Source organism: Talaromyces rugulosus, chromosome I (genome assembly GCF_013368755.1).
Source record: "Talaromyces rugulosus chromosome I, complete sequence".
Lineage (NCBI taxonomy): Eukaryota > Fungi > Ascomycota > Eurotiomycetes > Eurotiales > Trichocomaceae > Talaromyces > Talaromyces rugulosus.
In genome coordinates, this window is record NC_049561.1 from 2,750,283 (window position 1) to 2,774,645 (window position 24,363).

Consider the following 24,363-nt stretch of genomic DNA (forward strand, 5'->3'; position numbering starts at 1 on the left):
ATATGTACATGAGAGTGGGTATCAAGAAACAAAAAAAAAAAAACAAAACCTCGTCAAACCCATATGCAGCATATATATAATATCAAAATCAATATGTTTTAATTTAGATACCATGCGCCTGTCGACACATCTCTTCGGTTTCGTCATCCATCGAGCCCGTCTTTTGCCGGCTCTCGCACACCTGCTTGAACCAACCAGGCCGACAATCCTCGCCATTCAGCCAGTATGTCAGCGGCGTCAGCTTGTTCTTCTGACAGCCGTGGCACTTGTCACTGTCGGGACAGTTGCTAAACACCGAGTGCTGGTATCCGATATCGCGGAACCAATGGATCTGCTCATTGGCCGCAAACAGGCCCAGCGCGACGCTGTGGACGGGGGCATCCCCCCATCGCTCGTAAAAGAAGCCGCCGGTTTGGTCGAGCCATTCAAAATAGGAGGTGTATTCCGGGGAGCGCCAGAAATCAAGATCGCCGACTTCGAAATTGCTCCAAAAGTGGCACGTGCTATACCCGTTTGCCATCTCCGTGTGTTTGGGACGTGACGTCGAGTCGGTCAGCCAGGTGAGAGAGTTGTCCGAGTTGAGGTAATTCGGATGCTTGTCGAGAAAGGCCGTGGTCGTGGGCCAGAGGTTTGGCAGGGTTTTGGGGTCGTCGTAGACGTTGATGGTGAAGCCGTATGTTTTGTTGTTGGTTTCCATGAAGCGGAACACGTCGTATTCGATATCGCAGAAGAACCTTGTCTCATTATTAGCACCTTTTCAACAGGATCTTCGATACTGAAAACATACTTGACATCCGGCTCGACGCGCCAGTAGTACTTGAAGTTATCCAGGGCGGGATGACGATAAAAGAAACCAGAGAACCAGCGGCACATTTTGTGGTAGCTCAGCTGGCTGCCATGCTTGACCCAGTTGGCGTCCATGTCCTTGAACGCCTGGTCAAGGCGCGACTGGTCGATCCAGTCGGGCACGTCCCAGTGTTCCTTGGGAATGATCTCTACACACAACAATCAGCATCAACCTTATATCCCTTTTTATACTGCGGCAAAACGCACCATAAGAACACTGCCCGCTCGTCTCGGCCTGCGTGCGCTCCTTGAACTCGTCGGTAAACGGCTCATTGTTGAAAAACACCCATGGATAGCTATATCGCGCGTTGAACGAGCTCTCAAACTGGCGCATCGACGAGAGCATCCCGTCCAGCTCCGAGTTGCGCACGAGCGAGATGATGGCGGCGTTGGCGCGGGCGCTGGTGTCGGGGTCTGTCGAGGGGGGTTGTTTCATTGCTTTTTGACGATCTTAGTATTTATTTGACGAGAACAAGAAAAAGAAAAAAAAAAAAAAAACATACACAAATTCATCCGGTTGATTGCCCGGTCGCCAGACGATAGATACCATGATTCCCGGAAATACACAGCCAGAAAAGCGACAAACACAATCGTGGAGATGATGTATCGCCGGAATTTCCGCACACTGGCGGTGATATGCATAGTGTTGGATTTGATTCTCTTTTCTCAAGATGATGAATTAAAGAGAAGAAGAGGAAGGGGAGGAAGAAGAAGAAGAGTAAAAAAAGGGAAATGGGAAAAAAAGGACTAGCAGCTTGACAAGATTTAGTTCCTGGGGTTGACTTGGTAGTTAGGCGCCGAGTGACATGGTACTCAAACCAATGAATGACCATAAACGCTGCGTTGCGTATAGCCAAAAAAAGTTGGGCGCCACCTTGTCGCCAACGGAGTCGAACGGACCAGTTAGTGCAAAGTATAGCATACAATAATGGCACTGAAAGAGTCAAACCCCTCTCCCCCTTTGGCTGCAGCCTGCGCTTGTTTAGATCCAAAAGGAAATAAGAAAAATAAAAAAAAAATAGTTCCGCCCGGAAGCAGACGGATGCTGACGGCTCGATTTTGATTTGAAATGCCGCTGGGCTCTACTACTTCAGGGCTGACTGAGAGAGACAGAGAGAGACAGAGGTACTCCTTCGGTACTAGCAAGTCTTGGACTCTTTGTAGTTGCAGCCTCCTACTTCATCCAGGGTTTCTTGCTGCGACGATCTGCGGGCCTGGCCAATCCAGCGCTGGCGTTGCTCATAAGCTTTGGGCCACTAGTTGGCGAAAGAGCGAGAGCGAAGGCGAAAAAAAAAAGGATTTGGGATCCTCGCTGCTACTACTACGTACTAAGTTAGTACTAACTGTTTGTAGAAGGACGTATTCGGCCTAGATTGGCTGCAAGGAATGTGATTGTTGGTCCTCGGATGGCATCTCACATGACTGAATAGGCGACTACGGACTTTTTTTGATTTGATTTTTGTGCGTTTGTATTGTTATTTTACTTTTGTTTCCCTCCGGGAGTCGATCCACACAAAAACTAAGGAGATACAGAGGAAAATGACTGGTCGCGCGACCTGTCGGAGATAGCCAACATCCATCGCCGAACCGGATGCGCCGGGCTGATCTTTTCTGATCTAACTACGACCCTCCTCCCTAGCCGCTTTGGCCAATAATTGTGAAATCGATAAAATTATGAAATGATTCATAGACACTTGGACGTCCCAGACTCCAGACTACCGGGTATACAAAAATGATTTTTTTCTAAAAAATCTGGAATAGTTTTATACTGCCGTTCCGACGTTCTCCCCCAATTCATGCTTGAACGGCATAATCGACATGGCCATGTCGCCAGTGTGCTCCAGCGACAGCTCGTCGTCCATTGACAGAATACTATACAAATCGTGATCTGCCCCATAATACAGCCGGTCGACTGCGGTGGTATTGCAGACATGGCAAGCCTTGCTGCCAGCACTGCCAGCACTGCCGGCCGAAAGACTGTGTCGGCAGACTGATGGTACAGTAACTGTGCCGCTGCTGTTGCTGCCGTTGCTGCTATTGCTATTGCTACTGCTGCTGTTGTTGTTGCTTGTGCTGGTCGAGACTTGCTTTCCGGCCGTCTTCTTGCGACGTATGCGCGCCCACAGCCGTGCCCTAGCTTTTGATATCCGTATTATTATCGGCCGGAATGTCGGCAGACATGCGCATATGATGCCCGTGGACATTTCCACGTCGGACCAGCCGACGACTCCGATCATGCTGTATGACATGTTGGCTTGGCCCTGCTCGTCGTGCACAAAGACTATGAGCCGGGCGACAGACGTGAAGATGATACTGGCACATCCCCACCCCCCCGGATTAGCATTGTGTCTTTATTGCTCAGAAAGAAAAAGGAAAGGAACACACCAAACACCCAGGCAGAATATCAGCGTCAGCAAAATCTTCTCCGTCAGGCGCAGCTGCAATTTCCAAATCTGCGGAATCGGCAGCATCAAAAGCATCACATCGCCCACGATACTCGCCACCGAATTGGCGATTGAACCTGAACCTCGACTGGGACAGCTACCGGGAATCGACGCATCCCATCTCTTTTCCACTGGCCAGCAGGTAAAAATCAACAGAAAAAAAACAACCACCCACCAAGCAACCACAAACGTGCCAATAGCCCATACCCACCGCTTGAAATGGTGCGCCACGGCAAAGATGCGGTACTGCATGAGCAGCGCGCTGAGCTTGCTTAGCGACAGACTCGACACATACATCATATCGCTGGCCAGCAACAATTTGCGGACTCTGGTCATTTCCGGTGCGGACAGAGGAGGAGCGCCCTCCTTTGACGCGTCTTGCACTTTGAGCACCATGGCAGAATCAACCCCCAAGCCGCCCAAATTGCAAGCGAGAGCAAAAATCATCAGCCAGTCGTCCCACCAGAATCGCTGTTTGGTGATATGGCGCGAGTATAGTCGCAGGGAAACGATGAACGTGGTGAGGCTGGCCAGGCCGGCCATGGATGAGACCTGTCCCATGTCCATTTTGGCTGTTCTTTCGACGTGTATAGAGCAAGTAAGTGATGATAAGTACAGTACAACGGCAAGTTCAAAAGTTCACAAGCTCAAGTTCAATTTCAATGGCAAGGGGTTTTTAAGTATGTAGATAGTAAAGCAATCAACTCAATTCATCGTCTGTAATTCTAGCCACCGACGATGTGAAAGCCCAAATAATGCCATCGTTCTTTGTTATCGAGTACTTGGTACGGTCGATTGAGAACACCGCCGGAGGTATAATATTGGGACATTCGCGTTTAAGGTTCATAAAGAGTTCATAAAGAGGGTTTTTACTTAGTATTTTAGATGTAGAGTTTGGCTCCGCATTTATGTATCAATTTATCGAGTCATCTATCGATAGTTTATAAAACCCTAAGCTCGAGCCTCTAACGATGTATTCATATGCATGCCATTCAAATACTAGCTTTTGAAGCTCGAGCTCGTCCTATAAACCTTGCCACCGGAAGTTGAGTAATGATAACACCGCATCCGGAAGTCGTCCAAATTCGGCAATAATGCCAGCCAGCACAAAGAGCACAAAGAACATGAATCGAGATCGCAGTATTATTATCATTGATGATGGACGATGAAGTCAGCGATACTTCTTTGTTAGTTGCCTCTATGGTTACGGGATATGTCAAAGCAGCTTTGTTGAGCATTAATGGATTGGCTAATGTATGAAGGAGCATGTAAAACTTTAGTAGATTTACTAGATTAACATGTCACTATATAATGTACTAGTTGATCCATGACCGGCCATCCCTGTACTTAGAGGGCAATATAGAGTTATTATTAACCTGATCTTTGTCAAAGACAGCATCTCTACAATGTCTGGCCAGATCTATTGCATTAGGCTCGACTCTCCGCATCATCTTACCCACAAAAGACCCCTCCACAAATCGGAGCATTTTCCGGCAAGTCGAACACAGTCCCATCCAATTAACATTGGAAAGTATAAAAAATGAAAGAACAGTAGGACAAAAAAAAAAAAAAAAAAACAGCCCCATCGAGTGACATGTGGGGAAAACACGGGGTTCCGCCGATCCGTCAGCGATTACCCCGGACTATGTTCTCCCTTATCCTCTCCCTGGGGGTTTTCTATCATTGCCTTGAGAGAGATTGTCTCGAGAGATGTGCAATAATAAATTCCCTCGAAATAATTGACAGAATCCGCAGAATCCGCAGAATGTAACCTCGTCCTGCGCGAACCCTGCAATCTCTGCACTCCCTTGCCCTGCACATGCAGTGTGACTGGTTTCTAATAGAGCGGCACAACTGGATCTGCAGCGGCAAATTGGGTTGAAGAACTGCAGCTAAAGAACTAATTACGTAGCGGGGTTTCTTGGCCAGCTTGTCGAGTCGTTTGACAGGAGAAACTAATATTGTGTTCAGCATTGCATCTAGCAGCGCAGACTTGCAGACTCCTGAGCGGCCCCACGCCAGCTTTTGCTGTGCCACATGCTGGTTATTACGGCGTCAACTCCGCTTGCTAAAATGCTCTAGCTTTAGCTTTTGATTTTTTTGCTTTTGCCTTTTGCCTTTGCTTTTGTCCGGGGGTTTCGTCTTGCTATCGCCGGGGAGGAAAAAAATTAGCTTTAAACAGTGCTGCTGACGCGCACTGTTAAACGCGAGATTCCCGTGAACTGCTTGCTACTCATACCGAGAACATCAACAGTACTAGCAGACACCATGGGTCTCGGTGTTTTGGAAGGTATGTACATTACTTTAACATTGAGACCTAATATAATAATTACGACTCTAACAAATCTAGATACCAAGCTGACCGCCGTCCCCGGCACGGTGCAGCTCAACGACTTGTCGTCCGACACCGACAACGACAACGACAACGCCACGAACCTCAAGCATGGCACCGGCAAAGACGCGCACATTGTGCTGTCGCCGCAGCCCAGCAACGACCCTAACGACCCGCTCAATTGGCCGCGCTGGAAGAAGGAGTTGATTATTGGCGTGTTGGCGTTTGGCGGCATGTTGAACGCGGGGACAAACGTACTTGAAACACTTCTCATAAGAGTATAAAAAGTTAACGGTTTGTATAGGGGCCCCTGCTCAATGCATCCTACTCGCCCCTCGCAACATCGCTCAACAAATCCCTCACCGACGTCGTTCTCGTGTCCGGCTACAATCTGCTGGCCGCAGGCTGCTCTGGTCCGTTTGTCTGTGCCTTTAGCCGGAAATACGGCAAAAGGTCTGTCTTTCTCGTCTCGACGCTGTTCGATATTATTGGTACTGCCATAGGCCAGGCCAAGCTGGACTACAAATATTTGCTGGCGGCACGAATAGTGCAAGGGTTCTCGACAAGCGCGTTCGAGTCGCTGCTGATGGCCGTTGTGGGCGACATGTACTATGTGCATGAGCGAGGGCTACGCATTGCGATTATTAATTTTATTATCAATTCGGCCTCGAGTCTGGCGTCGATTATCTGTGGGCAGGTGTATGCTGATCTTGGGTATTATTGGCTGTTTCATCTGTTTCAGATCTTTTTGGTGATTCAGTTTGTGGCCATGTTTTTGTTTTGTCCAGAGACCACGTATATTCGTGACAGCCAGTACGAAACGGACGTCACCGCCGACGAAAAACTCACGCCCGTGGACAAGGCATCGGCGCTGACAGCGAGTACAGTACCTGTCAAAAGAACATTCGTCCAGGAACTGGCAGTCTTCACCAAAACGTATTCCCCCGACAGCGTTGTCAAATTCCTGCTCGGCCCGTTTTTAACTCTGCTCAACCCGGCCGGCTGCTACGCGGTGATTACTGCGGGTTTGCTGAATAGCTGGTACGTCGGGTCCTCAATTATTCTGTCTGGTGTCTTTTCGGGTCCGCCGTGGAATTTTGGAGCTGCGCAGGTTGGGTATATTGGCGCAGGGCCGGTTGTGGGCGGCATGGTTGCGACTATGATTGCGGCATGGGGGAGTGATCCGATCATCAAGTGGATGGGGAGGAGGAACCACGGTATATAGTATGTTTTTCCTTTTGTCAGATCATTTCTGTCAGCTTGATAAGTGGCTAATTGCAGAAAAAGCGAGCCGGAATTCCGGCTCATCTTCATGTCCCTGTCCGGAATCGCCTGCGGCGTGGGCATGTTTCTGTTTGGCTACACCATGCAAATCGGCGCCAACGCGGCACTATGCGCGTTCTTGCAGGGCGTCACAAACGCGGGCGTCAGCATCGGGATCTTTTCTGCCCTGTCGTACGGACTCGACGCGTTTCGGCGGCAGAGTAGTGAGATTTTCATCATGAATATGGTTTTCAAGGTACTTTCAATCTTTTCCTTTTGGGTAGTAGTATGTTAGCTGACGTGATTGTAGAACTTCATGTTCTACGGCCTCAGCAATTTTGCGAATAACTGGGTGGCAGCCAACGGTCCGGGTCAGATCATGTATGTGTTTGGCGGCACGTCGGTGTTTTTGTCGCTGCTTGCGCTGCCGGTATACGTCTATGGCAAGAAGATGCGCAGTTGGTGGGCACGACATGATCTGTTTGTGAAGCTGGGCATGGAGACGACGGGGCCGGTGATGCACATGGGTTGATGAAATAGTCGAAATTATCGTGGTAGTCAATAAATAATAATGGTGTTTATTATGTCCGATCTCGGCACAATAATCACGTGGATTCTTTCTGCCTGGATTATAAGGCTTCAACGCCAAGCCCTTGGCAAAATTACTGCAACAATAATAATAAAAGTAAATTACCGTACCCAACCTCTCCAAAGTCAATGTTGTCATGCCTACGAAAAAAACACCGGAGCGGATCCACACTGTTCGCAGACCGAAATTTTGAAATTTTCGGATCGGCTGGCATACGAATGATGAAAAATACTGGACTTATAAATACTAAGTATATAAATATATCCTTTATAAATGTATATACGTATATATATATATATGTATGTATGTATGTATACATCCATATGTAGAGAGGTAAAAGTAAGGGTTCAGTCATGTGATCGGTCCGAGAGCTGTTGCAAGCTGCAAGGTCCATGCTGAAGCTGAGCTGACCCCTGACCAAGTGACCGCATCGCGCATATTTATCCGGAAGATTTGCCGACATATCACCTTTTTCCCCGATGGCCTCACATTCATGGATATCATCAAACTGATCAGATAGCCACTATATCAGATATATCATTTGAACAGCTGCATCCAAAACAAAAGACAGAATGGTAAATTGTAATAAATAATACACACGAGAACCCGGGTAATGCTCGTCCCATAGACAAGACCACCCGAGACCGCCCGTATTACATACACCGTTACATGTGGTTTGCCTGTAAACTTCTGTACGAAACAATAATCCGAGAAGCCGGTTTTGTGACGATGATTTATTATTTTAATTAGGGGATGACCGGTTCCACAATCCGGTGCTGCCGTGGGATGCCTTCGGAATGGATACCCCTTGGTTTTTTTTTTTCCTCTCCTTTCTTTTTTTCCCACCCCTTCAGGCTGTGTTTAGAACATCTGTATCACAGTGCAATCACTGTATTCCTATACCCATATCATGAACAAAAACCGTCGGATATCTCATCCAGAAAAGAAAAACCCCCACGGCTATCTCAAGAAAACTCTTCCCTCGGCCCACTTGCTATGGATCCTGTCCCCGTTCGGAAAGCCGAAAAGGCCAATTAACCGGCGGCTCCCGTGGAGCTAGATCCATCCGATTCGGCCCGATTGGGATAGATCCCGCCAATTGAGTTGTATCACTGGCTGATGCGAGTGGATCCTGGCGTTTATTAGGATCCTAGTGCGCCCCACTGTACCGGGAAAAAAAAAGGCTGACGCTGATACAGAAAAAAAGAGCTCCAGCTGTCTGTCCCCCCAAGAAGCTCCTTGTGCGTGCTCTGGGTTGGTATGAGAGGAGAATTCATGCTTCATGTTTTGTGAATACTATAATAATTACGTGGAGGGCAATTGCCAGCCCAATTGAAGCTAGAACGTGTCGTCTGATATAAACAGCGCGGAACATGGCCCCATTCAGCTTCACAGGACCCGAATCAACCCGACAAGACGAAGCGTATGTAACCAGTAACGAATTATTCAGGTGTACGTAGAGCGTACCGCGTTTTGTTGTATTTCCAGTACGCCCCACTAGCGTGGATTGATTCGTCCTAGTTAGGCCACAGTGGCCCTTTTCTTTCCCCTAAACTTCCTCTTCCTCTTCCCTTTTCCTTCTCTCTCTCTCTCTCTCCAGAAAAGTTTTCTCATCATCATCATCAATCCATCACTTCTCCTCTCTCTTCTCCCTTCAAGTTCACTTCTTCGAACAACCACCCTATCAATCACAATGGCCTCCAAGATGTTCGCCTCCCGAATGGCCTCCATGGCTTCTTCCAACGTCGCTCGCTCGACCGTCCGCAGCCAATTCGCTGCTGTGCCCAAGCGCACCTTCACCAACGCTGTCCGTCCTCAGCAGGCCCAGCGCTTCACTGCTCCCTCTGCTTTCCAGACCTCCAAGCGCACCATCCCCACCAATGTCGCTCGCCAGGCCTTCCAGGCCCAGGCCCGCCGCAACTACTCGTCTGAGATGGCCAACGCCCTCGTTGAGGTCTCCTCCAACGTCGGTATGGGTTCTGCTGCCATTGGTCTCGGTGGTGCCGGTGTCGGTATCGGTCTCGTCTTTGCTGCTCTCTTGCACTCGGTTGCCCGCAACCCTTCGCTCCGTGGCCAGCTCTTCACCTACGCCATTCTGGGTTTCGCCTTCGTCGAGGCCATCGGTCTGTTCGACCTGATGATTGCCATGATGTGCAAGTTCTTGTAAACAACTCTTTATTGCGGTTTTATCTTTTTTGGAACCCCGATTTCCCACCTCCCCTTTTTTTCGCCACAAATTAATCATCTTTTGATCCGACCGCTTTCGATCCGATTTTGAGCCGACTTTTTTTTCTCTTTCGGTTCGTCTCGATTTCGCCTGTTCGATATTTCTTTTGGACTCGATAAAAAAAACCCCGTCTCTATTTTCTTTTGTATGCTAGAGGTATAGATGAAGGAACAAGAAGATAAACAAAAAAAGAACCCATGGCTATAGAATAGAGGCATAGAAGGGGGGTGGGATTTTGTGTGTTTTTTACTATTTTTCTATCAATGAAGAGAAACCACCCCCAATTTTTTAGCCGATTTTGGTGTGTGGGATGTATTATCATGTGTACTACTGTCTAGCATCACCATCCAGCATCTTCTATCACAACGGATTTTATACTGTGTTTTTTTCTTTCTTGTCTATTTGTTTTTATTCTCGAAACTCTTTCAACCCTCAGTTTTTCCAGTCCATTTGATCTGTACGGTCTAAGAGAAGTCGGTGTGAAACAGAGGGTTACCATTGACCCTTTCGACTCAATTCGTAGTTCGACGGAATTGTAGCCTCTACGGAGTAGTTAGATACGTTAAAGTGCCTGGAACTAAATCAATGTTTACCCCGGATTATTCAATGCTATGTGATTGATAGCTAATTACCCAATCCATCGTGGTTCTCGAGCTGTCAGGAAGCTCCAGCTTTCTGGCCAGCATTCCAGCTTGAGTGGACTCAATTGGCTCGGAATATTACTAGAATTTACATTTTCTTGCAGTTCTGTGTATATATGACCTGGTTCCTGCTTAATTGATACGTTTTTTGCCTCCTGTGAGGTGTTTTGACACCTGCCTGTCTTTGCCGGTGAAGAGTTTTTTTTTTTTTTTCAACCGAGGGTGAACGGGAGCTCCGGGAACGACATGCCGACTTCCGATTGACCGATTGACCGTCACCGCCATTGACTTTTGAAGGAAGTAAGTAGTGTTTGAGTGTTGGGTAGAGAAAGACAATGGATTAGTAGTTATATTTTTCTTCTTGCATGATTTAATTGATATCAATTGCAGTCAATATGGTGTAGCTCTGTAGCTGTAGCACGCCGGAAGAGCCCGGTCCGCTGGCCAATCATCTTGTCCGGAATTTCAACATCATTGATAGATAGAGCAGTATACATGTATCAAATCATTTAGTTAAAAAAAACGACCTTAATATTCTTTAGAGGTCACTGCCTTCCGCTATCAAAACTCCAACCCCATAAAAATAGTCCCCTCAACCGGCGTCTCGTAATACCGCTCTACCTCCTCAAACCCATACCGTCTATACAACGCCCGCGCGCTGGTCATGTACTCTCCGCGTAGAGTATCTAGCTTTATTCCGCGATAGAGGCCGGATTGTCTTGCATGCTTGATAGCTGCATCGACGAGTCGTCCGCCGAGACCCGTGCCGCGCGCCGAGGGCGAGATGTAGAGGCGTTTCATTTCGCAGTATCCTTTGCTATCATTTTCTTCTTCCCTCGTGATATCATTTGCTGTGGTTTTGGGAGGTGGAAGAGCGCGGAGAGCAACACAGCCTACAATCTCCTCTTCTTTCTGTTCCACATGCAGGTGCCCACCACGCCGCGCAACGAGTAGAATGCCGCCGTTTTCCGGTGCGTATTTGCCAGGCAGAGTGCTGAGCTCGGTGGAGTAGTCTTGGAACGTCAGGTCGAGGCCGAGCGCGGCGGTGTATGCAGAGAATAAAGTGGTGATGGCTTGTTTGTCGTTGGGGAAGAGGGCGGGGGTGATTGTGTACATGTATGATGCCATTTCTTTCAAGTTAACTAGTTTTGTTTTGATTGTTTAAATTGATGTTGTTTTGGTACAGGAGTTGATGGATATATATTGCTAAGGGTCGGAATGCTTCAAAATGAATCAAAATTGTATAATGCAGGAAATATCAAAAGAAACATACAAATTATCTCGACAATAAATAAAAATAAAAATATATAGATGTAAATATTCTCGTGAAACCTTTGACTTGACTCATTCTTGCTGGAGAAATGGCTGCTGATGAGTCAGATTAACATCCGATATCGGCTGTTCTGGGTAACAACACCAGACATCAACACATGGGCAAGATCGTGATGATACATAAAATATGCAATTTTAAAAAGATTCAATTGATATATTTTAGTATTAGTTGGAGATGCAATCGATCTGTGAATAAATTGTGTGAAAATAGTAAGGAAAGTAAAAGCAGAGTGTGATGGTGATTGGCGCCTCAGGCATACATATGTACATGCTTGCGATGTTCAACTATTGCATATTGATGAAATACTTACAACTACCTATGATATACACTAGATTAATGACTATCAACACGCTCAAGCCATATCTTCCCATCCATCTCCTTCTCCCAGCCAACCCCCAGCGCATACGGTTTTCCATCCACCCCAACTCGAAACTCGGCAGGATACACCTCGGGAAAAAAGGCGCCGTAATCGCCTTGATGCTCTGCCTTTATGAGAAAGTAATCACTGCTGACATGCTCAAAGCTCATGTACTCGGGCCAGGTTGTGTCACTTCGGTCTGCGCGTAGCACGCCTGTGGTCTTGTCCAGGTAGACGGTAAGTTTTTGGTAGCCAGGGTGCCAGTATGTCCCGGTGTATTTGTGTAGAGGGACAGTATTGGGGAGGACTGGAGAGGGGAGAGTAGGGTAGCAGCGCTGGAGGGCGTTGTCTACTTTTGCTTTTTCTTTTTTCAGGCCGTTCAAGTTGCTGAAATAATTAGCTTTCGTTCATTTCTAGGTTTCACAGAGTAAGGTCTTACTGTTGATTCCAGTCAAACCGTTTTTCTACCGGCACATCTAGTCTCTCATCAATCAGATGAAAGGCAAGTGTCTGCGCGACAAAATTCGACGTCGCTGCGGTGTTGGCCAGAATAATCACGCTGTACTTTAGCTCTGGAATCAGGATCAATTCCGCTCCAAAAGCATTCATGCCCCCGGAATGCTCATAGAACTGAACTCCCTGATAGACACCAATCCGCCATCCGAGTGCATACGACTGGGGTCCGGTAAAAGGCACTTCTTGTGGAACCAATGTCCTCGGCTCCCAGATGGCTTTGTATACGGCCTTGGACAGTGGCTCTGTCTGGTTCAACAAAGCTCGAGCCCATTTTGCATAATCCAGCACATTTGTAATAACAGACCCGGCACCGGCAATCTCGTGCAGCGGCATCCAATCGACTTCTTTATACCCTTCATCCGGAGAGTAGTAATACCCACGCGCCAGATCTTCCTTGGCAGCTAGGGCATGATCTCGATTGAAAAACGTGGCTGTCATACCCAGGGGCTTCCAAATCCGTCGCGCAAGTATATCCCCTAGCCATTCACCCGTGAGCGTCTGGATAACGTGAGAAGCCACGACAAACATAAGATTGCAGTACTGATACTTTGTCCTCGGCTCTGCCGTAAGCGGAAGATGTCTTAGCTGGCGAACAATTGTTCGCACAGCAACGTCCGGCCCAAGACGGTCGCCATAGGCCGTGTCATGCCGTGGCAGTCCCGTGCGATGAGATAGCGTATCTTCAATGGTAGTGTGGTTGGTCGCGTACTCATTCTCGAGAACAAAGTCGTCGCGGATCAATTGACTGACGGGGGTATCCCACTGAACTTGCGGGAAATTGTCGTTATCCTCGACGAGCGTGGCCATGATGGCTGATGTGAATGCCTTGGTGGTACTTCCCGCGTAGAATAGGGTTGAAGGCGTGACTGGCGTTGATGGAAAGGATGCCACTCCATAGCCCTGTTGAAATGATTAGCCATGGGAAAAAAATTATGCAAAGTCGAGTGTGCTGAAATCATAGATCATACCTTGGCCCAAGTGTTGTCCCCATCGACAACCGCAACCGAAACCCCAGGGACATGCCATCGGTCCAATGTCTCCTGTACTAGCTTTTCGAACCGCTCATCAAGCTGATTTCCGCGCATCATTTCAGTTCAAAAATATTAATTACTTTGAAATTCTTTTGGAGGTTGCTCTCGTTCGAAATGTTGGAGCAACAGCTGAAAGATATTCCGTGCGGGGTAAGTAAGCTCTTTGAAGTGATTGATGCTCTTTTTGGCCCGTTTAGGCTGCAGGATATCATGGTCTTTCAATTAATCTGAGGCAGCTAAATTTAGTGTCATGTTTTGCCAAAGTCATTTCAAATAGGAGACTCGTATTAATTTGTAAATCGTTCTTTAGATTACTTGGATACTAGGTTCGATATAGTGGGAAAGCCTCAACATTAAAGGATTTACTTCAATTGATTGAATTTGTTATATGAAAGACAAATAGAGGGAATTTGTAAGGTTCGCTAATTAAATTTTTTTCCCTTGTTCGCTTTCGTGTGACCGACAACCGGCATAGCGTTTAGTAAACATTGAGTTCATATTGAATTTTCGCAAATAAAATCATTCTTTTCATTTTGAGCTTTAAAGTTTGAAAAACTTAGACCAACGAAATTTCCTTCCTATGAAAAGACATTCAGATAGGCGACCGTGATGTGATTGAACAAAACCCAGTCAACTAGACATAAACAAATTTGTCGCCAAAATAGAAAAGACACTACCTGCAACCACAGCTAATACAGGTAGTGCTGCGTTAACGCCAAGATTGTGAATCATTTCGAAATCGGCATTCTTGTCAAATTGGTCTTTGTGTTCTTCCACCGTCGTGGCCATGTCTCTCACTTGGTTTAACCAGTCCTTCGTTGATTTGTACCACTTGTGAATTCTTTCATGTTCGCTCTCAGTGGCTTCAGATATACGTTGTTGATAGTCTTCTTGTACTTTCTTTTTGAGAATATCCATTTCCTTTCTCCACCTCGATTCTCCCTGTATATATGTAGGGACATCGATAAATCGATCATTATGATGGTCAATAACATAGCGTATCTAGATGAAAGGTCAGCTTTGTGAGTCAAAAGAAACGATTATACGAAACATTATGCCTTACTTTCATAGGTCCACATTGTAGTACAACTCGTGCAATGTATTGCGAGAGAACACCTTTAAGTTCATTATATGGCCGCCTTTTTAATAGCTCCATTCTCTCATCTAGCATCTTGGAGTATCGCCTGTGCTCACAAACGTTCCTGTTCGTGCGTTCCGTATCTCTCCAATAGCACCTATGACCTATCTTGAATTGGGTGAAAAGTGTTTGACGAAGACCAGTGAGTAAACTCTGTTTTGCCTCTTCACTTTCTCGATATTCTTCAATGGTTGTCAACCATAAAATAACACTGAGATACTCAAATCTCATAGAAGAATACCGAATGAGAAAGTCTCCTGCACTACCACCCTGTGGAGCACAGGCACATCCTCGGCGATCGTCAACTATCCGAGTATCAGCCCCTGACATTAGCAGATTCCGTAGGGTGGTAATGTCAGATGAAGTATTGTGATAAACCGAAAAAAAAAAATATTGAGCCAATGTTATCAACGCCGTTCTTCCATTTGCGTTTAAACAGTTTACCCCACTGCTGTTCTTAAGACAGAATTTAACAGAATGCGGATATTTTACCACTGAAATCAGAGGGCGTTCACCCCAGCTGTTCACTTGATTGATGCCAGTGAAACCATATTCCAGAAGAGGGTTCCCTTCTTCTTGATTTTGTATTAAATTAAAAAGATTTTTCCCCCTCCTAGACTGTGGAAGGAAGGCATGGCTCGGATCGTCAATTGAATTTAACAGTTCACGCAGATATGTCGTCCTATGGGACGTATCTGGTAGCATATGTAAAACTGTAGTTATTGCCTCATTCCAAACGAAAATCGCATCATCATACCTTTGATTATAGTATAATCGTTTAATGATAGCTATAATCAATGTACAATATCCATTCCAGACAGCATAAGTGATAGGGTAAAGATGATGATCGATAGGGGAATGAGTATGACGTCGTAAGAATCGGGTATCTGCACCTGCATCTATGAGAGGCAATGCAGCATCGACTTGATTAGTCATAATTGCATAAGATAGAGGGGTGTATCCCCATTTATCTTCAACATCTACAAGATGTCCCTTGGAAAGTAATAGACTCAGATAAGTCGGATAACGCACGGCGATATGAAGAGGGCTTTGGTCAAGGAAATTGGTGTTGTTTTCTAGAAAGTATTCACTTCTCGCGAATTTTTCGAAAATTTCTTGGTTGTTATAAACTATTGAAAGATGAAGTGGAGTTGTACCGCCAAATTCTATAGGTATATGTTCATAGCTTGATAAGCATTGCTGCACAACGTAGAAGGGAGACTAGCGTATTTACTAACCTGGATCTTTGTCCAAAAGCAACTCCATATATTCAAGATAAAATATATCTCTGTTATCTGAGGAGACAATGCTTCTATATTTGTTCAATTTTACTAAGACAGGCGGCTCCATAACACTGGGATCAAAACCTAGAAGCAATAGCTCAGACATGAGTTTGAAATGGAGACCACCTGATTTGGACCATCCTAGGCAAGTATCGAAAAACTTTCTGTAGCATAGTGTGAGTCCAAACCCGTTCCAGAAGGAAATATTACATACCCGGAGACATCAAGTTCAGATAGAAGATTGAAATCTTCACAAAAGAGCCTGAGAAGTCGAAATTGAAGCTCACTAACGCAACTAAAACGCTGGTACCATGGACTATCTATAAGATGCTGTTACACGAAAAGTCAATAGTGTTTCGAAAATTGATGCTATCAACTAACCTCTAGATAAGAGATTCCTGCAGGGTTAACGTGTCTACCCATATCTGGGTTGCGCCGATAAAAATCAATAAAAGCCTGTTTGGCCTCTGGCCAGTCCATCTGGCCCGTTCTGCATCGCCACAGAATTTCAAAACCGCGAGAGGTAAATCGTTGAATTTTGCGAATTCGAAGGCTGGGAACGAGAGCCCATGTACCGGTTTTCGATATTACGGCTAGGTCGACTGCGACTGCCAAGGAGATGCCCATTTGAGAAAGCGCAACCCAAAATGACACCTGGTGACGCCTGGTTGTACAGGTTGACAGGTCACATCGTTGAAAAAGTGACCAGAAAGGAGAGTAATTTATACTCCAGAATCTGCTATTCACGAGGAAAGACTGATGGCAACTGCATGAGCAATACCGAAGGCTACAATCTCTTCGTTTGGTGACGCTTTCTCGGGCTCTTGAAGTTGAATGTAAAGAGTTTGATGAATGTTCATCCGCTATTATGGACTGCGGTTCCGGAGGTTTGTCTATCTGGAGAGATTTGTTCCTGCTTATTTGATTAGCGAAGACCATATTTCATCACAGTGAACTCAACAAACCACATGGAAAGTGTCACGATTAGGTTTATTCTTCCCTCAAGTTCCTTGACTAAGTCTTCAACTTCCTGAATTTCCTTTTGTGACGAGATAAGCTTGTATCGCCCTTTAAATTTTGGATTAGAGCCCAGGCTTTTGACGACACCTTCGAGGCGATCCAAACTAGTCGCATAGTCATCGTGTAAACTTTGAATCAAGCGTCTTGACTGGCCATCGTAAGATCCTGAAGTTGGTTGAAGTGTATGTAGTATGTCTCGTGAAATTTGTATCTTGTGTTTAAGGCGCTCAACCTGCGCCGGTGCATTTTTGATTTCTCTGAAAACACTGCGAATGTTCCGGGCTAATTCGATAGATGGCAGAACAACGCCAACGATCCCTAAGGTAAGACTGGCTGGGTCGGTCATGATTGTAGACTTTTAGAAAGATGCAAAGAACGGATTTTGAAAAAAGGGAAATCAAGAGGAGGGATCGGGAGGGACTTTTTGAGGATGTGAAAATTTTTGTCGTCCTTGGCCACACAAGGCTGAGTCCGTGTCACCAAGGATGAGAGATAAAATGAAGCGAGGCTATGCACCCCGCCAAAATTCAGCCTTGCTCAATTAATATCCAATAATATAGACGGCACATGACATAGTATATGCAGGTTTCCGTGTACAGACACGAAAACTAATGGAATACCTGTGTGCGTAACTACTTTGGCCTGCTAAATCGTAATTTGGTTTAACATTTACTAACGAATTTATTATTGAAAAATTATAAATGAGATAAGGCTATGGAATTTAAATAAATAATTACAAAGCTATTTGTATGTGGAATATATACTATTGTGTGAAGATGGACTTAAAGAACACGCCGTGCGACAGCCTCAGAATGGCATAAAAGTAGATTGAAAGGCTTATGATTTTATTTGCATATTAGCTTTTAAATATTTGAGTTTCTTGAAATTAGGAAGGCACACATCTCATAATTGGAAGAGGGGTAAGCATTTCTTTTCTAAACTTATGCCGGTGAGGGTGACGAGATCTTCTTTATCGAAGTCCAACGAAACCAGGGGCCAAGTATATTTGATATTTCTTGAATATGGCAGAAGAATTGACTACCAGAACTTTAAATGATGCAATCTCATATTTTTGACTGATAAAAATCATAACTTCTTGTAGGACGGTTGACATATAGACCCTATTGTCTTGTTTACTTTCTCTCTGTATTCACTCGCTAGACCAGTCGATGAAATTTAAACCCATTTAGTTATGTAACGCAGCCAGAGCCAGCAGTGTGAGTTTATAAGTAATGGAGATTATTTTAAAGAAGAACAAGATGATCAGTGAACAAATTTATCACAGTTGTCAATTGTTATATGAGGAGGCCAGTGAAAATGGTCAGATTTTCAGAGGATATGATGATACTTCAGAGCTTAATGCTTCTTTCATATTAATTCTATTCATTTAACCACCAGTTGACCCCTTCAAGGAATTTTGGATTATTAGGGCTAGGGTTACTGCCACCCTTCCCAGATGCCTTGCCAGAGGAGAGTGTTGGACGGGGTCGTTCATAGGCCAAGAAACCTCAACTCAAATGCAACATAAAGGCTTCTCCACGGTGAGTTCCCAAGAGTATGGTTGCCAATGACAAAAGCGTACATTTGCAACACCCATGGAATCATTCTGCGACGCGTAACGAGGCTCCCTACTAGCCAATCATCTCACAAAGAGGAAAAAAAAGCCGCAGTCCCAATTTTCCAGGGTGCCTGAGATTCCAAAAGTATAAATTTCCGTACGCCTCCCACCTTTCCGGTAACTTTTTCATCTTTGCCTTCAGCACCCTGGATAATGTCTCCATACTTCTGGCCAATCGCCTCAGACCTCCACCACACTCTAACATCCTCGGCATTTCCCCGCCGATTATGAGCCAATTAGGCACGTGGGAGCTCGGGCCCACGTGGAGTTAGCCAATGGAGTTGCGCATACTTGACGCCAAAAGCCTATTTAATGGGCCTTTACATGAAAGGTTATTATTTCTAGCCAATTATATTAAACGGGAATACCCCTCCCGCTCCATACTGTGACAAACCGCGGAATTTTTTTGACCACTATATCGGTCTTTGCTTGCCATTTGCGGCCATATGTAACGCCGGAATTGGAAGTACCAGGAGACTTTTCCTTGGAAATTCTCAACTTTTGGGCTCCAGGGGCAAAAACTTGCTTTCTCTCATTCGATAACGATCCTGTAGGGGAGGGGAGGAATCAAGCCACATCCTGGCAAACCACCCAATCGCGACGTTTACGGTCCTGGAGCAAGACTTTCTTTCACCAAAGAGTTACTGTGGCCACGAGGGGAATTTGTCCACCGAGACAGGGCTTCTCGTCAAGTTGCTGTCATGCCGTTCAAATGAATGTGTCACAACAAACTCGAATTAGTCTGCTATTTGCCGTTGGACCTGCATGAGTAGTGTGTCATGCTAGCATCTTTAACCGCACCGTAATGTAGTCTAGGCCTGTCTGCGAGATCGGCCCGAGGATCTGGACTGCCCTCCTCCTCGCGGCAGCTGAAGATCCGGAGAATGACGGTGGTGGTGGGGAAGAAAGTCTGGTGGTATTGCCATATACGTCAATCCCGAAAACCTAGGGGCAAAAACACTTATAGTGAGCCTAAAGAATAGCGGTGGGGACAGGGGAAAAGTATATTGTAGATATGAACTCCACATTGACACACTTTTTGAAAAATGGCTCTATTGTGGCTCAAGGGCTACATCCATGACCATGGAACTCAATAAACGTCGAGTCAGGGGAATAGTATATAATGGGCCGTACTGCACTTCATATGTTTCTTTTTTCAACTCTTTTTTCATCCAAAACCATCAACTCATTCAAAGTCATTCCTTACCGTCGACCCATCGACAGCCATTGTCTACCGCTGACACCCGGACCACCCTTCAATCCTTTACCAATAAAGGCCACATATTAAATTCTGTCTTTCCATTATACCCAACACAATGAAGTCCCAATATACTGCTGCCGCCGGTCTACTCTTTGCCCTTGGTGCCGCTGCTGACTCCACCATCGCCAGTGGAGAGGGATTTGGCACTTACTACTACGACATCAAGCAGGTCGATGCTTGCGGTACCTCGTTCTCGTCCCAGAACCAAGGGGGAGTTATGTGCAGCTCCGAAACGCTCCAGTCTCTTGACATGTTGAACACAAACTACATCGTTGCCATGAATAATAGCCAACTGCGGTCCGACCCATCCAAGTACTGCGGCAAGAAAGTCGTCGTCACTGTCAACGGGAAAAAGTCTGATATGCCTCTGTTCATCGGTGACGGCTGTGAGCGCTGTGCCACCGGCTCTTCCACGAGCGATACCTGGAATGCGCAGGGCGCTCCTGGCCTTGACTTCAGCTACAGCGTTCTCGACGAGTTGACAGGAGGCAGCGCCTGCGAAACTGGTCACAGCGCCATCTCTTGGGAAATCCTGGACGAGTCAATCCATGATTTTGCCTCTGGCGGTTCATCCGATTCGACCGAATCGTCTCAAGGTTCGACACCTACAACGCTTGTGACCAGCGCCGCTCCGGCTGCTACTGGTGAATCTTCCGCTTGCGAGAACAACGCATGGCAATGCAATGGAAATGTTATTGAGCAATGCGTTAACAGTGCCTGGAACACCCGTGTTTCTTGCGCTGCTGGTTCTACTTGCAAGGGTGATTCCAATCCATACTGCGCCTGAGCAAAACGCTTCAATGTCAAAATTGGTGGCCTACTTCGAATTAAAACTGGCCCGGAAAATGTTTCTTTTCCTTCTTTTATACATATGTATATAAATATATACGATTTCCTTTCTAGCACATGCTTGTTGGTCGCTCGACGCGACTGTGGCTGGTCTGTGCCAACGCTGTGCCGTTGACTTTTTCTCTTCTCGCCACCACGAGGGCTCCTGTCACTCTTTGGATGTCGGTTTCCCTTTGGCTCTTATTGGTTAAAGCACATAAGACCACAAAAGCTGTTTAAACTTTTATGAATTTATGGATACAGACTACTTTTCGCCTAGTGTTGGCTGTAAAATGTAACCGTTGCACGAATAAGCGTATAAACATTTGCATAAGACATAACTCGCACCCTACTAGGCAGCAATCCATTACCATCAACCTTGTTAATTGATGTCAAAGAGTAATCGGCTGTGCAACAATTGACCTGCCTAAATACTATTAAATAGCTCGGAATCTCGGCGAACCGTTCGCCGTCATCTTTTAGTGTGCGGCTGCCGTTCTTTAATTGAACATCAAAGCCTACGCACCGGGCACAATTTCGAGATAGGGATTATTGTTAATTATCGTTGGTTCATCCCCCAATTTCTGATCAAAAGAACCGTGCTTTATTTGTTTTTGCCTTCAGTCATGGAAAATTCGTGGCAGCCGTATTTGAAGTCGGCCGACGATGTCTGGTCGCAGAAAACTGACCGCGCCGAGAGAAGACGAGCTCAGAACAGGCTGGCTCAACGCGCTCAACGTATGTCTGAAACCCTGCCAATGAATGTATAGTGTCTTTGAGTATAGGTTTGGTCTAAATGTCGCATTTTAGGAGCAAGGAAAGTCCACAAGCAGGCAGTCCAGCAGTGCCGGCAGCACAGTCAAGAAAGTAGTTCCTCGGCAAGTGCGAATACCAACGGTCAGCAAATGGACATCGTTAAGACACATGCCAAAGACAATAAGTCTACAAATCAAAAAATACCCAGTCCTGCTACAGACGCTCACTTTCTCATTCTCCCGGCTTTTCGGACCTATGAAGCCTTTGATTGCATCTACTCCATTCTCAAGCTAGAATGCTCCTACACTGTCGCCATTCATGTTCCACAGTCAATCCAGGCACCCAACCCCCTAAAACCGATATGGGAACAGCTAAATATTCCGCACATGATGTTCATTGATCTGCTTCCCTGGCCCTCGCTGCGCCGCAACCTGATCTTGGCTAATGGCATCATGGATGATCACGGGTTCATGACCGATATGAATTCGGACAAGCTCCGGGTCTGGGGAACGACACCCTGGGATCCGATGGGATGGGAAGTTAGCGAGGAGTTTTTGAACAAATGGTGGTTTCTTTTAGATGAAAATATTCTGCGTGTGACCAACTTTTGGAGGAGACAAAGAAAGGAGAGTGAATTGACTTTTCCGGAGCATTCGTTGACTGGGCAAAAAATGAGGGTTTCTTGATGCTCCCGGATATTTCGAGAAATGAAGGGGACATGGAAACTTCCGAGAAAGACAGTCATCGCAAACCGTAATGCATCGAAATAATAACCCGATGTAAACAATAACAAATATTAAGGTCGACCAAATTTCAGAGAACACCCCTCCTGAGACGGATCGCTGCGATACTCAATATTATAGGGGAAGAAGTTAAGATACGCTACGTATTTTACAATCTTTGAACACAACCCAAGCTAAAATATTAGATACGTATTATACCGTCTTTCCTTTCTCCTGTTCATCACAAGTCTATTTCTCTGTCCAAATATTGAGACCCCTTATAAGCTCATCTCATTTTATACGAATTTATTGACACGTTGACAGCGGAAATGTATAACAAACTATTTTTTACATAAGTCTATTTATATCAATACGAAACATGGAATAAATGCATCAACTGACTCAGCACACCACACGACCAGTCACTTGTCCATGACACATGTCAGTCGATTTCATTCGACCTTCTACTTGCAATATAATCTGAGACTGACTTTGAGACTTCTCACCATGGATTACAGCCAGTTCTATTTGCCAAAACCCGACCCGATATTCAACAGTTTACCCACTGAGACCCTTTTTGTCATAATCGACTATCTCGCCCTGCAGCACGAAATTGAAAAAGTGAGTAGGGATCTACTCGCCCTGTCGCGGGCGTCTCGCCGTTTGGGGGAAATCACGACCCCTTTTATCTTCACACACAACGTGAAGAACAAGGGCGGCAGTGCGCTTGGACGGGCAGCTTGGCTTCAAGACCGAAAGGCCATGGAAAAGTTGATACGCCTTGGAGCAAGCATATCCTCAGACATAGCTGGTTATCCACTGTCTATGGCCATCAAGAGGGGAGATGCCAATACGTTGAAATTTCTGCTGGCGTTATCTACTGCAGATGAAGCGAAAAACGCGCTTTGGCAAGGAGTAAATCTTACTCGAGATACTGTTTTGCATCAGGCAATCTTTTATGCCGATGTGCCATGTATTAAAGTACTCATGGAAGCAGGTGCCGATCCCACTTTTAGGAACACCAAGTATCGGCAGGCGATCGAATTGATACTAAAAAGTCCAAGAGAGGATCTTGTGGGTGGCTATACTGAGATTGTAAATTTCCTGCTCGCCAAGAACTCTTCTTGGCTTATCACTCTTCCAAGTTGTGGCATTCCTGTGGGCATTAAACATAAGACTTGTCTTGCCAAAGCAGCAGAGCGAGGTTTAACAGAAATCATGAAAAGTATCATAGATAGTAATGTCGCAGCCGGCAACGATTTGGAGGTCAATGCAGCAGTTTCATACGAAGACAAGGTTGGAAGAACACCTCTGACTCTTATCTGCGATGCATCCAAATGGCCATCCGACCAGAAGGAATGTGATGAATACCTTGTCGTAGTCAAGCTGCTGCTACGCCATGGATCTGATCCCTATGCTGCTCTAAGTTGGAGCTGCGGCAGTCCGATTTCACTCGCTGACGAAGACCAGCCAAAATGGCATATGATTCGTCTTCAGCGTGATGTAGTCCGTGTGCTGATTGAGCAAAGGGATATCATAGTAAGACGACTCGGACGGCCTCGACACGAACAGCTCTCCTACTTTAATGCTTTGGAGAAATTCTTGAGGACTGTTGGATTTTACCTTCGCAATACGTTGAAGACAACAGAGCTCGCCCGCCCGGTAGGGCTTGGGAATTTTGGTATGCCTACTTCCCGCGCAGCTCTGCTATCAGAAGTTGAACGTCTGACAACTCCTTGCTCGGATTGGAAATGTGAGAGCAGTCAAATCTTCGAGGCCCTGCGCGAGGTATTTCAACTACTTGTGAAAAACGTGGGAGATCGAGTGAACACAGTTTGCGGCACAGCACAGTCGACGCTGTTACAATTCCCGGGACTTTTGGGGTGTTTGCCACTGCTATTTTGCTTGATCAAGGGGCTAATGTGTACAAAGAAGACATACTTGGGAGGAATCCACTAGATTTGGCTATTGAAGAGAATCGGGACCAGGCTGCTGTTTATTGGATACAGCGTTGGAAACAAATGAACATCTAGTGAGACTTGCAGCTCTAGAAGATTGTTTTACTAAAACAAATAATATTCAGAAGGGCTATATGCGAGAAGAAACTATTCCCTAGATAGTCGACTCTATATACACGCTTTTTGCAATAGTAACATT

General features: G+C 45.8%; 10 protein-coding genes across 10 annotated transcripts; 5 read left to right on the plus strand and 5 right to left on the minus strand.

The window, feature by feature from the left end:
* Positions 1-103: 103 nt before the first annotated feature.
* TRUGW13939_00935 (uncharacterized protein) lies at positions 104-1,488 on the minus strand (the record flags this gene model as incomplete). Its single annotated transcript, XM_035484141.1, has 4 exons — positions 104-734; positions 788-995; positions 1,054-1,284; positions 1,350-1,488. The coding sequence occupies 4 exons, from the start codon at positions 1,486-1,488 to the stop codon at positions 104-106; spliced, it is 1,209 nt and encodes a 402-aa protein (XP_035340034.1).
* A 1,121-nt stretch (positions 1,489-2,609) lies between these two features.
* On the minus strand, positions 2,610-3,857 carry TRUGW13939_00936 (uncharacterized protein; the record flags this gene model as incomplete). The annotated part of the gene is made up of 2 exons (XM_035484142.1): positions 2,610-3,159; positions 3,232-3,857. 2 exons carry the CDS (start codon positions 3,855-3,857, stop codon positions 2,610-2,612), a joined length of 1,176 nt encoding a protein of 391 aa, XP_035340035.1.
* Positions 3,858-5,558: 1,701 nt separating this feature from the next.
* TRUGW13939_00937 (uncharacterized protein) lies at positions 5,559-7,417 on the plus strand (the record flags this gene model as incomplete). The annotated part of the gene is made up of 5 exons (XM_035484143.1): positions 5,559-5,580; positions 5,641-5,876; positions 5,927-6,846; positions 6,910-7,141; positions 7,196-7,417. The coding sequence occupies 5 exons, from the start codon at positions 5,559-5,561 to the stop codon at positions 7,415-7,417; spliced, it is 1,632 nt and encodes a 543-aa protein (XP_035340036.1).
* A 1,750-nt stretch (positions 7,418-9,167) lies between these two features.
* Positions 9,168-9,641, plus strand: TRUGW13939_00938 (uncharacterized protein; the record flags this gene model as incomplete). Its single annotated transcript, XM_035484144.1, has 1 exon — positions 9,168-9,641. One exon carries the CDS (start codon positions 9,168-9,170, stop codon positions 9,639-9,641), a length of 474 nt encoding a protein of 157 aa, XP_035340037.1.
* Positions 9,642-10,903: 1,262 nt separating this feature from the next.
* Positions 10,904-11,458, minus strand: TRUGW13939_00939 (uncharacterized protein; the record flags this gene model as incomplete). Its single annotated transcript, XM_035484145.1, has 1 exon — positions 10,904-11,458. The coding sequence occupies one exon, from the start codon at positions 11,456-11,458 to the stop codon at positions 10,904-10,906; it is 555 nt and encodes a 184-aa protein (XP_035340038.1).
* Positions 11,459-12,008: 550 nt separating this feature from the next.
* TRUGW13939_00940 (uncharacterized protein) lies at positions 12,009-13,634 on the minus strand (the record flags this gene model as incomplete). Its single annotated transcript, XM_035484146.1, has 3 exons — positions 12,009-12,420; positions 12,473-13,449; positions 13,518-13,634. 3 exons carry the CDS (start codon positions 13,632-13,634, stop codon positions 12,009-12,011), a joined length of 1,506 nt encoding a protein of 501 aa, XP_035340039.1.
* A 3,292-nt stretch (positions 13,635-16,926) lies between these two features.
* On the minus strand, positions 16,927-17,367 carry TRUGW13939_00941 (uncharacterized protein; the record flags this gene model as incomplete). Its single annotated transcript, XM_035484147.1, has 1 exon — positions 16,927-17,367. The coding sequence occupies one exon, from the start codon at positions 17,365-17,367 to the stop codon at positions 16,927-16,929; it is 441 nt and encodes a 146-aa protein (XP_035340040.1).
* Positions 17,368-19,955: 2,588 nt separating this feature from the next.
* On the plus strand, positions 19,956-20,687 carry TRUGW13939_00942 (uncharacterized protein; the record flags this gene model as incomplete). The annotated part of the gene is made up of 1 exon (XM_035484148.1): positions 19,956-20,687. One exon carries the CDS (start codon positions 19,956-19,958, stop codon positions 20,685-20,687), a length of 732 nt encoding a protein of 243 aa, XP_035340041.1.
* Positions 20,688-21,354: 667 nt separating this feature from the next.
* Positions 21,355-22,170, plus strand: TRUGW13939_00943 (uncharacterized protein; the record flags this gene model as incomplete). The annotated part of the gene is made up of 2 exons (XM_035484149.1): positions 21,355-21,466; positions 21,539-22,170. The coding sequence occupies 2 exons, from the start codon at positions 21,355-21,357 to the stop codon at positions 22,168-22,170; spliced, it is 744 nt and encodes a 247-aa protein (XP_035340042.1).
* A 543-nt stretch (positions 22,171-22,713) lies between these two features.
* On the plus strand, positions 22,714-24,165 carry TRUGW13939_00944 (uncharacterized protein; the record flags this gene model as incomplete). The annotated part of the gene is made up of 1 exon (XM_035484150.1): positions 22,714-24,165. One exon carries the CDS (start codon positions 22,714-22,716, stop codon positions 24,163-24,165), a length of 1,452 nt encoding a protein of 483 aa, XP_035340043.1.
* Between the last annotated feature and the right edge of the window lie 198 nt (positions 24,166-24,363).